Genomic DNA, 14,948 nt, shown 5'->3' with positions numbered 1-14,948 from the left:
TGGCCTAGGCAGGTGCCGAAGAACTCAGCGGCTTCGCGATTTTCAATCGGTGATTGCGTCGCATCTGTCACGACGGCGAATGGCTTTTTACGTCGAATTTTGTGAAGAATTGCAGGGTGGTGTCGTGTAATTTCACATGCATTGACCACATGTGCAGTTTGCCGCGCTGCTTTGAAGATGAGAAGCTGTCCACATTTCACTCAGCGCAGAAACTGCACTATCCTGCAGTTAGTTGGTGGGATAAAAGGAGACATCTATTACCGTGATTAATGGCGCTCCAAGAAGACATGGAAGAAAGAGGCCTCCTATGTTCAGCTTGTGCCTCTTTGACAATGACTTCCAGACAGCTGTGTGCAGCAAAGCCTGTTTTGTTTTCTATTGCCTGTGGTTTTTGGCAGCGCTGGACGGTAACGAAGTACATGTGAGCACTGTACTTAGGTACATTTTTCGAGTATCTGTACTTTACTTAAATATCTATTTTTTTTTTTATTTTTTTTTTGGAAACTTGTGACTTTTCCTCCACTACATTTGAAAGACAAATTGTACTTTTGACTCCACTACATTTCCATGAAGGTTCCCGTTCTTTGAAGCGCCTCATAGCTTTAAGTCAGCTGATTTATTTTCTTTTCCTTTGTAAAAATACGATCGGCCAAACGCTGTTTGTCACAGGAGAAAAAAATAATCACAGCAAAGTACTCCTCCTACGTTGTCGTGCCTGCTCCGTTTTTTGAACAGTTCAATTTGAAGCAGCCTTTGCTCCAGAACTGCTGAAGAAGTCGACTTGGTGGCGGTAACGCACTTGTTTCCCACGCACCAACTTCATCACTGTCAGTGCATTGAGTAGGTTGTTTCAGAGTCATTAGCTTCTGTAAATGCATTGTGCCAACAATACAACAATGCATTGACATCGAAAAGAAAATGTACTTTTGAACACTTAAGTATTTTTAAAAGCAAGTACTGCAATACTTTAACTTTCACTTGTATTGGAGTAATATTTGACCAGGAGTACCTATGCTTTGACTCAAGTAATGGAGTCGTGTACTTTGCCCACCACTGGTTTTTGGTGGCACCTTGAGGGTGTTTGTTTCGCTTACCTTCTTAACTTTGGCCTCCTTGAGCTTCTCGAGCGCGAGCTTGATTTTGTCCGCCTTGATCTGTGCCTCAATTTCCTCCTGAACGAGACAATCAATGATACCTCATTAAGACATTAAATAAGCTTGTAGTGTACATCATACATCTGTCATCATTTTCCATCTTACAGCTAAAATACATAGCTCTGCAGAATGGGTGAATCGGGGTCGAAGAATAATGTGCGTCGATGCCAATCACATGGGTTGACACCCAATGATAAATAATTTAGGTTAAAATACAAGAGTTTTCCTTTAAGTCAATTTAAATGTATTCATAGTCCTTAATCACAAGTTAGTCTCAAAGGGCTTCACATGTCAATCGAGTCCACAAGAATAGTTTGACACCTTCCCCCTCTGGCAGGCCAGGAAAAACCCAACACCCCAATAGGGAACCCTCAGAAGGGGCACCCCTTCCAGGATGTCGACGTGGGCAAATAATTACGTGACAATAACTTCTAAACAGCCCAAAAAGCAATAACTATCCATTAGCCTAAAACAAAAGGAGACAAGACGAGGTGGACAAGAGTTGATGAGGGTAAGCCAGGCGTCTGCTCTTAAGAAAACAATGCCATGCCTTAAGAATGGCCACAAATCAATGTGTTGATTACTATGTGAAACCCTCTTCCTCATGGTGGTGAGGAAGGGCTGGAGACGGAACACCTGGTGTTTTCGTCTCGCATGCGTGAGGTCACAAGGTCTGCTCCAGCAATAAGCTTCACACCGCTCCTCTCCCACCATCTCTACATCTCGGTGCTGATTCTGTTACCGTTTCCGTCTCGAGGCCGAGCGTGTTTGATCTCTAGCAGACAGGATCTCTGCTCCGTCGCCCTGTGAGGTGATGTTACTGAACCAGATGCTTCTGCACCGAATGGTCCCGAAACCATTTTGTTGGGTTTTTTTTGCCTTCGGGTCATGAGTCAGTCGGTGCCCAGTTCCAGTCAGACAAAATAAATACTTTGACGAGATATTCAGATGCTTTTTTTTTAATATATATATATTTGATTTGAATAGAGGCCGGCCGTGAAGACCGGACATGGATACCGAGTATATTGCCTCCATGTTGGAACAGTGATCTGACAAAGGGCAATAACATTGACCGCCTTGTGCTCCCCTTCAACCTTTTTTTACCACATTTAAAGTGAATTTTAATCTGTTACTGCCGTCACGTTGGGTAATCCTTTTTTGGTTTGTTAGGTTTTGTTTTTGCTGGGAGGAAATGGATTCATTTTACAATTTCCCATTTTTCCAACTCCTTCAGAGGTCCCGTTTACGTCAGGGGCGACCATAACCCCCAACCAGATCTACTATCCCGCCACCAGTAAGTACGTTTTTTGTAACTTAAGGCGGAGGCATACTTTAAAAGACATAAGAACAAAAGACGTAAGAACACCGGGAGAACATGTCCCAGAACACTGTACTCAAGAAAATAAGAACTGAGTTTACGTCTTTATTTCATTCCAAGCCACTAGAGGGCGCAGAGTGATTCCAAGACTCCTATTTCCAGAGAGAATTGTCAGAAAGAGAGAAAAACAGCGAAACAACAATGGCGGAGGTGAAAGGTGCACTAATGCGTCAGCGAGAGGAGTCGTCTGTGGCTTTGGCGGATTTGAAGATTGTCGTGGGAACTTGCACCGACAAACGCAGAAAGAACCCAAATCACTGCGTCATTTTGTACTTCTCTTGTTCCGAACACATCTTTTTGGACGAAAAGTTATACTCCTTTTTAAGTATTCCTCCGCCTTCAATGTACAAATGTCAGCCTTGGCCGAAGTTCCACCGACAAACCCGAGGTCAGCTGCCTTGAGTGGCCTGGGAATCTCCATACTGTGGCGTTTAAAGAGGCATCATCATCATCTAGGATGCCAGACAGGGTTGTGTGTTTTGGGTGACTCACCATGGAGGGTTTAGCATACTGCGGGGGTGGAGGTGGTGTCAGGGATGCCGTAGGGGAGGCTGTGGCGTTAGCGTTGCTACTGCCACTGTTTCTCTCCGGTAGCGTAGGGCAGGGCGGATCGGGAACAGGGTAGGAGCTCAGGCCCTGGGGTGGCGGCGCAAGATTCCCCGGGGTCGGGGACGGTGTCTTCATACTATTCATGTCCATGGCGAGCTTCTGCTCGGTCGCATTGAGGTCGGCCACCAAGTCGGCCATGAGGGCGTCCAGGTCGTTGTCCTCCAGTTCATTGAGAGACTCTGGTCGTGTCAGAGATTCAACACAGAGAAACACAGATTCACGGACATATCAACGGCTTGTATCTACGTTAATACTGGTGTACACCCTACACTAACAACAGGGACTGGGTCTGTATGGCTGTATGGAGTCTTGCTGTACTCCACCCCGTAAGTACCCTGACATTAGCACTGCTTGTTTTACAGTCCATATAAACCCAGAGGCGCCAAATTAGCATGTAAAGTGATCTTTATCAGTTGTCTGAAAGCTGAGAACGAACAGGAGCCAAGTTACACTTCAGAGGTAAAAGTAAAATGCTCTTTATCAGCCTCTTTATGCCAGTGCCAGTTCTGCCTGTGATTATAATCTTTGTAATTTTCTGGTTAATGGATAAAACGTTTTCCCCCGTCACTGCAACTGGTGCTCTGCAGCGATTGCCATCGCGAAAAAACAACCAGTTTCCTTTGGTGTTCCTAACACTGCACAGACTTTGCGGGGCCTGTGAATGTATGAATGTTCCCCAAGTCACCGTTCAGGTCTGTGAAGCCGACGGAGAAGTTGACTTCTTTGGAGGTGCTGGCAGGAGAGGCCGGGGGCACCGTTTCCACCCCGAGACTCTGCAGGAGACACAGAGAGAATGAACAAGGGTCTGTGTATACAAGAGAATGAATGCAATTTCTGTCGAACCGCGAGAGTTTGCGATAGAGCATTCAAACCGCCGGAGGGCTCAGTCATAGTATAATCCACAACACATTCTCTGAAAAATGCTGTAGCTCAACGTGAAATGTCTACTTGTTTAAAATAGATGCGTGTCTAACAGTACTATTTTGACTCACAAAAACTTGCATTTTTTCTTGTATATGACCTGAAAATTTAGTGCAGCCCTGTGCCTTTGGTTGAAACAACATTTTTTGACAGCGCTGTCCCTGTGATTACATAAGAAATCAACATGTTTACATGGCATCTGGATTGAACTATTACACCGCAACTTGACTTCTATGTTAAATAACAAGCTGACCTGGCAAAATTGACATGATTTAAACTGTCTTGTAGCTGGAAAAACAACATCAAAAGTGACCAGCGGGGCTTTTTTCACCCCACTACCCCCCAAAAAAGGGCCATGTCTGTCTGGTTTATATGTTTGCCATTTGACCTCCCTTCTTAAAAGAGGGTGTAATTTATGGATGTTAGGTGGCCGCAAAGAGCGTCACATTATAGTGTCTTGGTGATGGACGGTGGGATTTGGAACTGTTGTAGTCTGTATCTTAAGTAGACATGCTACTTAAATGGCTGTTAAGGTATCACTTTTGGGAATTAATGGACCCTGGGTAATCTGGGGTAAATGTGCTGTCCATGTGTTGCTTGCCTGTTGGTATTGGAGGAAGGTGTTACATTGGGGGGTTTGGGGGATCTATATACACCTTTGATAAATAGATGAATAAGAAAGATATTAAGGGAGTTCCCCTGCCAGACTTTTTATTATATTATTATCATTATTCTACACAGGGCTTCCAGAAGGGATCAAGCTCACTGATAACTTTGAGAACTCCCTTCAAATTCCCATTTTCAGAGCGACAAAATGTTTGGCTGGACTGCACTCAAATGAGCTGTAGTTTGTATTGATAGAGGGATAGATAGACAGACACACAGGCAGACAGACAGACAGACAGACAGACAGATAGATTAACCCCATGATTGCAGGTATGTATTGGTTTACTTTCTAAAATGTGCTCTGTGTGCCAAAATCCCCTCTTTCTCTAAAGCTTTATGTAGCCACGTCTGGGCCATAATGGGCTGATTTGCTTGGATGTCACACCAGAGAGACACTCAAGGGCGGTCTCATTTGTGCCCCCAAATAGCATAAACACTATATTTCCTTTTTGGATGGAATAAAGTATTATAGTATGCGTCATGGGTGACTCATTAGCCCAAAACACAGAGGATCCTGTCCAAAAAATTTTTTTTACTTTTTATTTTTATGAGCTAGGGTCACATGAGCACTTTCACTAGTGTACCATTCCTCGCTTTGTGCTCCTGCCAGATATGGAGTTGTTAAAAATGGTGTAAATTATTTTCAGATGACTGCCCATCCTGTTCTGGAACCCGAAACTTTAGTGTGGGCGTTTCGCGCACATCTATTTTGTGAGTTTGTTTGACTTGACGTACCTGCGTGAGGAGATCCATTTCCCCCAGCAGGTCGCTGAACATGGCGTCAATGTCGTCCATCTGGTTGGAGGAAACAAGCAAAGTGTTCAATGTCACATGGGGGATAAATACAGAATATAATTAGTAGCACAGATTTATATCGAACGACGAGCAAAACAGTGAGTTCAAGACATTTCAGTGCTTCTATAAAAACATGTCATTTTAACTTAAAGGTCATCAAGTCTTATATGTTGTGTTAGTCTCCTTTATATTAGGATGTGTTTTTTCTACATAGACTCAAAATACGGTGGACTACTACTAAATAGAGTTTATTTTCTTTACAAGATCTGCATATTGTAATTGATAGCATTTTCTCATGAATTATACTTAAGGCCTTACTTAACATATATGTTTTCCACTAGTTTTCACCCTATTTGATCTTGTTTTTGATCAATTCATTTTTTTATGCACTTCCTGTGGACTACCTCCCATGTATAGCCGATTGCACTGCATAACTACAAAGTACGCTCTATAAATACAATTTCATTTATTGATCTAAACCCCAAAGACTAAAAATGATGTAACTGTAGTGTGAGGGCGGTGTGGTTTAATTAGCCAAACCCGTCTTGGGTCTAGGTAATTGGGCCCAGGATCAGTGTGGCTGTACGCCTGTTGCTCGTTAGGGTAATCAACGAGCAACAGGTAAAACCCACATCCCCACACACACAGGAGAGGAGCCTTTGTCATGACATGCTGTCCATCTGCTCCGGGCTTGTTCCACCTAGCCCCCTCTCTGCAATTAAACTGGTGGGTTTTCAACCCCATCGCCTGTCTCTCTGTGGCGGAGGGCTCTGGAAACGCTACTCGTGTGGCGTGTGGCGTGTGGCAGGCGAAACTGCCACAGTGACTCATGTGTTTATAGAAATAGACAGTATTTGTTGTTTTTCGCACCAATTTGTACAAGCCTGACAACATAAATGGACGGAGATATTGTTGAAGATCAAAGTCAGATCACTTGAAGATGAACAGATCTGTGACGGCCACCGGGGCCGTTTATTATCTGCAGCTGTACGCAACTTTTTCAGCTGAGCCTCAAACTAATATTCCCATTAAGCTTCAGTCACGATCTTCCGACACATAAGATAATAATAAAACTTGCAAAATGTTCCTTTGACGTGACTCGTATCGATGAGTCAACATGAGCGTGTGGTTCTTCCTAAAACGTGTCTCTTACTGCTGTGGAGATCTAGAGAGGCCTAAAAAGTGTCTCGCTACTGTTTCCTGCCATTTAATTTAACTTTTGTGCTTCACCGGACCTGGGGGGATATATTTATGCCCGAATTTTTTTTGTGTACTCAGAATCAAAAACGGAGCCCCAGGCTACATTATGTTGCCCAACCGCTCCACAGACCAAATAGAAGGATGGAAAAGTTTGGTATGCAGAATCTCAACTTGTTGTGTCTTGCTCGTACTTCTGAGGAGAGAGCGAGAGAGAGGGAGACAGAGAGATAGAGCACTCAGGATCTGATCTGAAGCCAGCGTTTATTAGCTCACGAAACTGATGCCACGTTGAATTTTGAATGCAGACTCTGAGTGGCGCGTTGTCGTTGTTATTTCAACAATGCACCAACCAGGGGCCTTTGGATGAAACCTAGGTCCTCCCCGGCTAATCGGAAATTGACCGTTTTACTTCCTGGTGATCTTGTGCTGTGTCCGTTCACACACCTTAGAATCAAAGGTTTGCAAATCCAGAAGTCCAGACTCGACTTACTTTGTGGTATTATTACAGTATGGAGCTATTTAACTGCCATTCAACGCTCCGCCATGACACAAGCCGTCCTATCCCCAACCAAAACCAAACACAGTGCGAGAAAGTTGCTTCAACCCTCCAATTTCACGACTGGACAGCTCCTAGTTACATCACAGTAGAGTGTCTGGTCTATCTGTGGCTAATTCCGCTTCCCCAATACTATTATAACACTTTTTAGGGGCCTGATACTGTGAAATATTTCTGACAAAATCATTAAGGGGTTTCACAGCTCTAAATTTCACTGACACATACAGACGTGATCAGGCTGCTACAGATGAACATTAGTGACCATGAACTGCTGTGTGAAGAGCGTTTCCACATATATAAGTGCGTGTGTGGGTGCTGGTGTGGTTTTAGCAGCCACGTCTGTCTGGGCCCCGGGATGGGGGTGGCTGTACGCCTGTTGCCCGCCCGAGCAATCAACGAGCCAAAGGTAAGTCACCCATCCCCACACACACACACACACACACACACACGGCGGGGGGGGGGGCTCCGTCATGACATGTGGCCATCTGCTCCCGGCTTGTTACATCTTGCCCACTCTACAAAAACCTGGTGTGTTCGCAACATCTCTGCCTGCGTCTGCGCGCGGCAGGCGCCACTGCCACAAGAAGATTCCGATATTTTACATAATCTGGTTATTTAAAATACAACCATGACGGCTGAAGATTAGCAGAGATACAAAGATGGAAGGTTTTACTCAATCGTTACTTGCCAAATATTGTACCTAATTACAAGTAAAAGCAATAAAGAAGTGAATTACCCAAGTATAAGTAAATAAGACTCATACCCATAATATAAACGAGAAATAGAGAAATAGAGATATAGAAATAGAAATAGAGAAATAGAGATAATCCTTGCATCCACAGGCACGAGAGGCACTCAAAGTGAAGGGCATTGCCTCTGTAACTCTAACCCACCAGTCAAAAACAATTTTTAAAACTCAAATGTTAGTAATTTGCAAGGTGACTCTCGTGACAGAAAGACTTTAGAGTCGTTGTTTTTTCGGTCTGATTTTGAGTGTGAAGGTATCACATACAGCCCCAATACTGGAATACTTAACGCAACTTGATTCAACTCTATTTAGCAACCCAAACACAAGCTCTTCATCTCAGATTCTCACATCCTCGCTCATCCTTCCATCATTCGATACTAATCCATCGTTCGAGACGCCCAGACCGGCACCGAACCAGACCCCCAACCCCCCCCCCACCACCACCCCCAATTTGGTTCTATAAAAGAATGGAATGGGGATCAGATCGCCGCCATTAGACACGGAATATCTCAATCGAGTGAGCCCATGCCCTGAGGGGCGGACGATCGATGTGTGCCAACAACTCCAGAGGATCGGCTTGAGATTTCTGGTAATTGCTCTACTCTCTCACACGCATGCACGCACGCACGCACGCACGCACGCACGCACACACGCACGCACGCACGCACACGCACGCACACACACATATTCAGTGAAGCTTCATTTTGGTAGAATGCAGTCAAAACAAAGCCCTTGCTTGTGTTTCTGTGGGGGAATGCGATGGCTCGTGCCCGGGGAATAGGAATAAATTCCGAAATGTATTCACATTCTCTCACAGTGTCAGTATGATGAAGTATGAAGTATCGCAAATATTTTCATAGGCTCCTTTCCTAATTATTAATCCACACGTGTGCGTGTGCGTGCGCGTGCGTGCGTGTGTGTGTGTGTGTGTGTGTGTGTGTGTGTGTGTGTGTGCGCGTGTGCGCGTGTGTGTGTGTGTGTGTGTGTGTGTGTGTGCTCCATCCAAAGCGACACATGGTGAATTCGCACATTTTCCGTGGGGGTTTTGTTCTCCATTGTTCCAGAGGGGCACTTTTAAAGGATGTGTTTGTGACTGAGACGCATAGCGACGCCTCCAGTCAGTCAATCAGTCTGAATGATCGCTAATGATCGGCCATTAAAGCTCCGTCTCGTCGTTAACTTTCGTGTTTCTCTCGTTTTTTTTTTTTGTTATTTTCTCTCCCCCTGCCGCCGTTGCCGCTGCAGTAAATTGGACGTGAAAATATCGTTCTGCATTGATGTCTCTCGTCACCCTTTAGATTCATTGTTGGGGAGATAAAAATAAAAACAGGAAAGGGCCGAAATGAGTCAAACTGGATTCTGCAGTCGAGGCCGCTGAGTGAGTGAGTGAGTGAGTGAGTGGGTGGGTGGTTTCCGAAGAGGAATTCACACAGTCAGGGTGATGTTTGTCCACGGTCTCTCATGTGAACTTGGACTGGATTAATATTGTTGTAGTGTTGGACTGTGTGTGTGTGTGTGTGTGTGTGTGTGTGTGTGTGTGTGTGTGTGTGTGTGTGTGTGTGTGTGTGTGTGTGTGTGACTGCTTGTGCGTGAGTGTGTATCTATCTTGTGTAAAAGGAAAATCTGCGATGTGCCTTTGTGTTTCTATGAACGTGCACCCATGTTAGTGTGCGTGTGTGTGTGCGTGTGTGTGTGTGTGTGTGTGTGTGTGTGTGTGTGTGTGTGTGTGTGTGTGTGCGCGCGCGCATGCATCTATGCTCTAAAAGGATAAAAATATATTACACCCAATACACCCACCAGCGTTAATAGGTCACGCCATGTTGTGTCCTCATAATATGAAAGTCTTAATAATCCAAATATTTCAAGTGATTTACAAACACTGAGCATGTATAATTGATTTTAAATATTCTATTTCATGCATATTTTGATTCACTATAATGTTTCAAAAATGTGTTCAGGCTGTTTGTACATCGACGTCATCTCGATGATTCTGAAAACCACCTATATCTATATTTGATTTGTGGCTGTGGGTGGTTGTCGTGTGAAAAAGGAAAAAGAGTTTGTATAGATCTGTCTGGTGGAAATATTTTGTCATTTATCGTGAAATACGTGTTCATTTGTTTTCGGGATTTTACCTTTTATTGCTTGTATACGCCTTCTGGGTATGAAATGTCTTTTCTAAAGTACTGCCTCGCAATGAGTACTTTGGCTGGTTGAGAAGTGACCAATTCCACCGAATAAGTGTGTGTGCATGTGCATGTGCGTGTGTGTGTCGTGTGCGTGCGCATGTGTGTGTGTCTGTGTGCGTGCGCGTGTGCGCACGCACAATCATCTTAAATAAGTTAGGCCTCCTTCCTCTCGAGCGGAATGTCAAGCGGAGGGAACCAGAGCTCGCTAAAAGCTCTGAAATGTAAAAAGCGCGGTGGGACTGATACCTGCCGCGTACATGCATATTTTTGTTAGTGCACATAAGTCACACAATAAACACACGTCGTTTTGTTTGGTTGTACTTCTCACCCTGCACCCGTTCGCCAAAACGGCTGCTCTGCACCAAAGCAGAAGGAAGTGGTGAGAGCCTGAGTTTCCTCCACCCCGCAGTGTCGAAATCAAGTAACAACGCCGCCGCCCCTGCCCCTCTTTTTGTCAGCTTTCAAAAATAGGGCTTTTGCCAGATAGTGTTCAGGGTTGGAAACAAATGCAACAAATGCCAAAGACCCAGCTCTTCAGAGAGCACCTCCTCTCCTAACTTACAATTACTTAGCACTACTTAGCAGTATTTATTGTTACACTAATGTCTCTGTCGCAATGTGGCTTGAATGTTATTCTCCCTTGTAAGTCGCTTTGGATAAAAGCGTCTGCTAAATGACTAAATGTAAATGTAAAATGCAAACTAATTATGTTTTAATTACCAACTTCACTGTGTAAATCCACCCCCCCCACCCCCGATTCCGGACCGACTGTGGGAGTCTCGTACGTAAAACACCAGTAAATATTACCACAAATACTGTGATTCAAAATTTCCGCATCGTTTCATGACTGACGCCTAAAAAAACCCAGATACGGTTTGTGTAATTTTCTACCACTAGGGGGAGAATGAGTCTATCATAAGCCGATCAAAATGAACCGAGAATCCCAAATGGAACCCCCCCCCCGCCCCGAATACTAGTAAAAGCTTGTACAATGTTTAGTCTACTTTGAACTCTGTCTTGGTCTGATATCCCGTATAAAAGGAGCGAGACTTCTTTCTTCCAGACGCCTGGGGATTCATTTCCCGTCCTTCACTTAAAACCCGTCGATGCCCAGGGAGTGAGAGGGAGCCGCCAGACACACCGGGCCTCGTCAGCCCGGGGGGGGGGGGGGGGGGCCGTCGAATCGAACTTCAATCTCAATCGCTGCCACCCTCAAAGTAGAAGGTAATGAACCCCCAAAGTGACGGCCCTGACCTTCAACCTCGCCCCGGTGACCTTGCGTCGCTCAGCCACCTCCTTCGGTCTGCGAGTACGGGATCTGTGAACGGCGTGGGGTGTGAAAGCAAACAGCCGTGGAAGCAGTAAAAGGGTGAACCCTGCGGAACGCGGTGCAACAGACGCGAGGCTAAACCTGGCAACCACTCGTGGAGAGAATTCTGGAAGATTTATTTCGGCGTCGCCCCCTCTGCGTAGTTCATGCTGCCGCTGAAGGCCGTCGTGACCAAAGCTGTTTCAAAGTGCGGCATTGACACCGCTGAAGAATGGGCCCTGAATCGGTGTCGGTTTTCTGCGATAATTGACCATGGTTGCCACAGGCAACCAAATTGAAGACACTGATTGGCCCCTGAGAAGGTGAAGCACACAGGAATAGAACAGTTTAGTTTGATGCGTTTGATTTTGTTTGATGATGTGTTATTTTACGGTTTACGAGTTGCACAGTGTGATTTGCTGTGATTTGTTTTAAGATTCGAAAATACGCTTGTTCAACGGGTTCCGCAAAGGTCGCCTGTGGCCGTTGCGGAATCGAACCGCTGTAGGCGCGGCACGGCCCTGCTGCCTTGCGACAATGACGCACACGGGGGGACTTTTGCTTGTTCCCTGGAGAACATTCACCAAAAAAGAGGTACAGATTTGAACATTCCTTCCGAGAGTGGACATGTGGAACCCTCTCGCAAGAAAATGGGAACCAGACGTCAACCCTAAGTGGCTCTATCCAAGAAAACAGCGCGCGCACGCGCTCAGGCTAAGATCCTCTCAGACAACTCCCTCTCCTCATCAGATCAAATTGGTCTTCAGTCAGATCTGTTTATACAACTGTACCAACAATAGGCTGCACTGTGGGGCGGTGGTGGCCGCACTGGGAGCAGAGCCGCGCATCGGCGGCGGTACGACAGTGGCTGTGACGCTGCCGTACCGTTGTTCCCCAAAAGATCAGACCGAAGGAGGGTTTCAAAGCCCGAGCTAAATGAATACGGCAGATGGTTTGAATTATTCCGGAACGCTCTTTTCGCCTAAAACCTTGTTTCATATTTTTCAAAAGGACTCGCGCCAGTGCTGAGGATGCCGTGTTTGGATCGGTGCTGTGAAACATCACAGGGTTGTCAACATTACATTACATTACATTGATCAGACGCTTTTATCCAAAGCGACTTACAATTGTTCAAACACAGACGGACGCAGCCATCAGGAGCAATTAGGGGTTAAGTGTCTTGCTCAAGGACACTACAGCATGCTAGCAGGAGGAGCCTGGGATCCAACCAGCAACCTTTAGATTACTAGACCACCAGCTCTACCGCCTGAGCTACCATCCCCGTCAAAGGGTTTATGGGTAGGTGGAAGTGAGCACGTCACCGGGGGGTGGTTACGTGGGCCTGCCCCCTCACAGCTGTGACCAACAACACCTCCAGGTGGATCAACGGCAAGTTCCAGCCTTTCACAAACACTCTCTCTCTAACTCTCTCTCTCTCTCTCTCTCTCTCTCTCTCTCTCTCTCTCTCTCTCTCTCTCTCTCTCTCTCTCTCTCTCTCTTGACATTACAGTGACATTTTGTAAAAGCCTCCATGAAAAGAATCACATCAATTCGAAATAAAAGTCACATTTGACTGTCAACAGCCTCGTGTTGTAATAGTAGGTGAAACCATCCAGAACTGTTCTAGAACCCTTGAGGACTTCTAGGATGTGGAACCGTTCCAAAGCCCTTGAGGAGTTCTAGGGTGAGGGATCATTCTAGAGCCCTTGAGGAGCTCTAGGGTGTAGAACCCGTTGGGTTCTATGTTGTAGAACCTTTCTAGAACCCTTGAGGAGCTTTAGGATGTAGACCTTTTCTAGAACCCTTGCAGATTTCTACGATGTGAAACCTTCTGGAACTCTTGAGGAGTTCTAGCTTGTAGAACCTTTCTAGAACCCTTGGAGAGGTCTAGCATGTAGAACCCAAGGGGTTCTGGGATGTAGAACATTTCTAGAACCCTTTAGGACGTCAAGGACGAAGAACCTACGGGGTTCTGGGATGTAGAACCTTTCTAGAACCTTTGAGGAGTCTAGGATGTAGAACCTTTCTCGAACCTTTGAGGAGTCTAGGATGTAGAAGCCAAGGGGTTCTGGGATGTAGAACCTTTCCACAACACTTGAGAAGGTATAGGATGTAGAACCTTTTTAGAACCCTTGAGGAGGTCTCGGATGTAGGACCTTTCTAGAACCCTTCAGGAGGTCTAGGTTGCAGAACCTTTCCAGAACCCGTCCTAGAACGCTTTGCATTATTCGTTCAAACATTTCCCGTAGTTAATACAGCTGAAACAAGTGCTTTGTTATGGAAAGCATTAGGAGGTTTACATGATCGCATGTCATTTGGCTCCAAGTCACTTTCATTTGCTGCACAAGACGTGTCGAACATCAACAAAAGCACCGTCACAAGTCTTTCAGCTGTGGCAGCTTAGAACACAGTGCCTACCCCACCGGTTCCGTGTGGTTATTGAGTCACACAGCAGTCCACTTTTAGAGCGTCCACCCAGTCAAAGGGCAACTCCCACAGCAAAAGCACTAAAATTGCATAAAAATCTGCCCACAGACACAACTGCACGACCACTGACCCCGACAACATATCACATGGGAACACAATTTTACAAGCAACCAAAAATGTCTGGTGACTGATTATAGTAATTATCCTTTGTTATACTCTTTTGTAGTGGAAACACTCGAGGTGGCTTATCACACGGGAGTGTTCAGTAAAACAATTATGGAAGGAAGCTTCAGAGTTTTGCTGATTCTTTGCAGTTTGAACTTCACGCTCAATCTATTCAGTCGCTCTCCAATGCACAATGTGGTCGGTTTGTTTAAACAGCATAAACAAATAATTGGACTCTTACACACTTAGTACGCACTACTCACTGCTATGGAAGTGACAAGTCAGCCATCCACTTTCTTTGTACATTTTTTCAGCAACACGGTACAGTTTGTTTCTTACTCACCTTTGACAATGTTTGGGTCCCTTTTGGCTTCTCACTTTCTGGATGAGCGCCCCGTGGAAACCAAGTCGACCAAAGAAAAAGTTCCCTTTTTTATTTTTTGATTTTTTTTTTTAAACCAATTAAACTCCAGAGCGCGGCACCGTCCACATGCGGGCAGTTTTGGGTGTGTTGATTTGCATGTGTGTCAGTGATCTGTTACTCAGCTTCCTGCTCGATGCGGAAGTTCAGGTCCAGACCTGTCAGAGCATTCCACCCACATTTTCACGACACTCCTGTCCGGGCAGCGCAGGCCATCTACTATACAACCACCTTATCTGTAACTAGCTGTAACCAGCGCTGTTTCAACAGCGGAGTCATAATAACAATCACAATAAGAACAAATAACCATATGAATATTGCAATCAGAAGGTGAAATTCCATAATGTATACGACACAAGGAATGTGTTGTGGCAGGGACTGGTTCACTGCAGGGCAGACAATGAAAGAAC

The 14,948-nt window shown here is 45.3% G+C and overlaps 1 protein-coding gene across 1 annotated transcript in view; it reads right to left on the bottom strand.

Annotated features, from left to right (window-relative positions):
- Positions 1 to 14,507, bottom strand: part of apbb1ip (amyloid beta (A4) precursor protein-binding, family B, member 1 interacting protein) — a 29,844-nt gene extending 15,337 nt beyond the window's left edge. The window contains exons 1-5 of the mRNA XM_080020103.1: positions 14,461 to 14,507; positions 5,464 to 5,523; positions 3,827 to 3,914; positions 3,025 to 3,320; positions 1,095 to 1,172 (exon numbers count right to left, since the gene is read on the bottom strand). Coding sequence (XP_079876229.1) covers positions 1,095 to 1,172; positions 3,025 to 3,320; positions 3,827 to 3,914; positions 5,464 to 5,523 — 522 coding nt within the window. The 5' untranslated portion in view covers positions 14,461 to 14,507. The remainder of the gene's footprint in view (positions 1 to 1,094; positions 1,173 to 3,024; positions 3,321 to 3,826; positions 3,915 to 5,463; positions 5,524 to 14,460) is intronic.
- Positions 14,508 to 14,948: the final 441 nt, after the last annotated feature.

This window comes from Zeus faber (assembly GCF_960531495.2).
Source record: "Zeus faber genome assembly, chromosome: 19".
Classification (NCBI taxonomy): domain Eukaryota; kingdom Metazoa; phylum Chordata; class Actinopteri; order Zeiformes; family Zeidae; genus Zeus; species Zeus faber.
The sequence above is the reverse complement of the archived record's forward strand: the minus strand, read 5'-3'. Positions and strand labels throughout refer to the sequence as shown.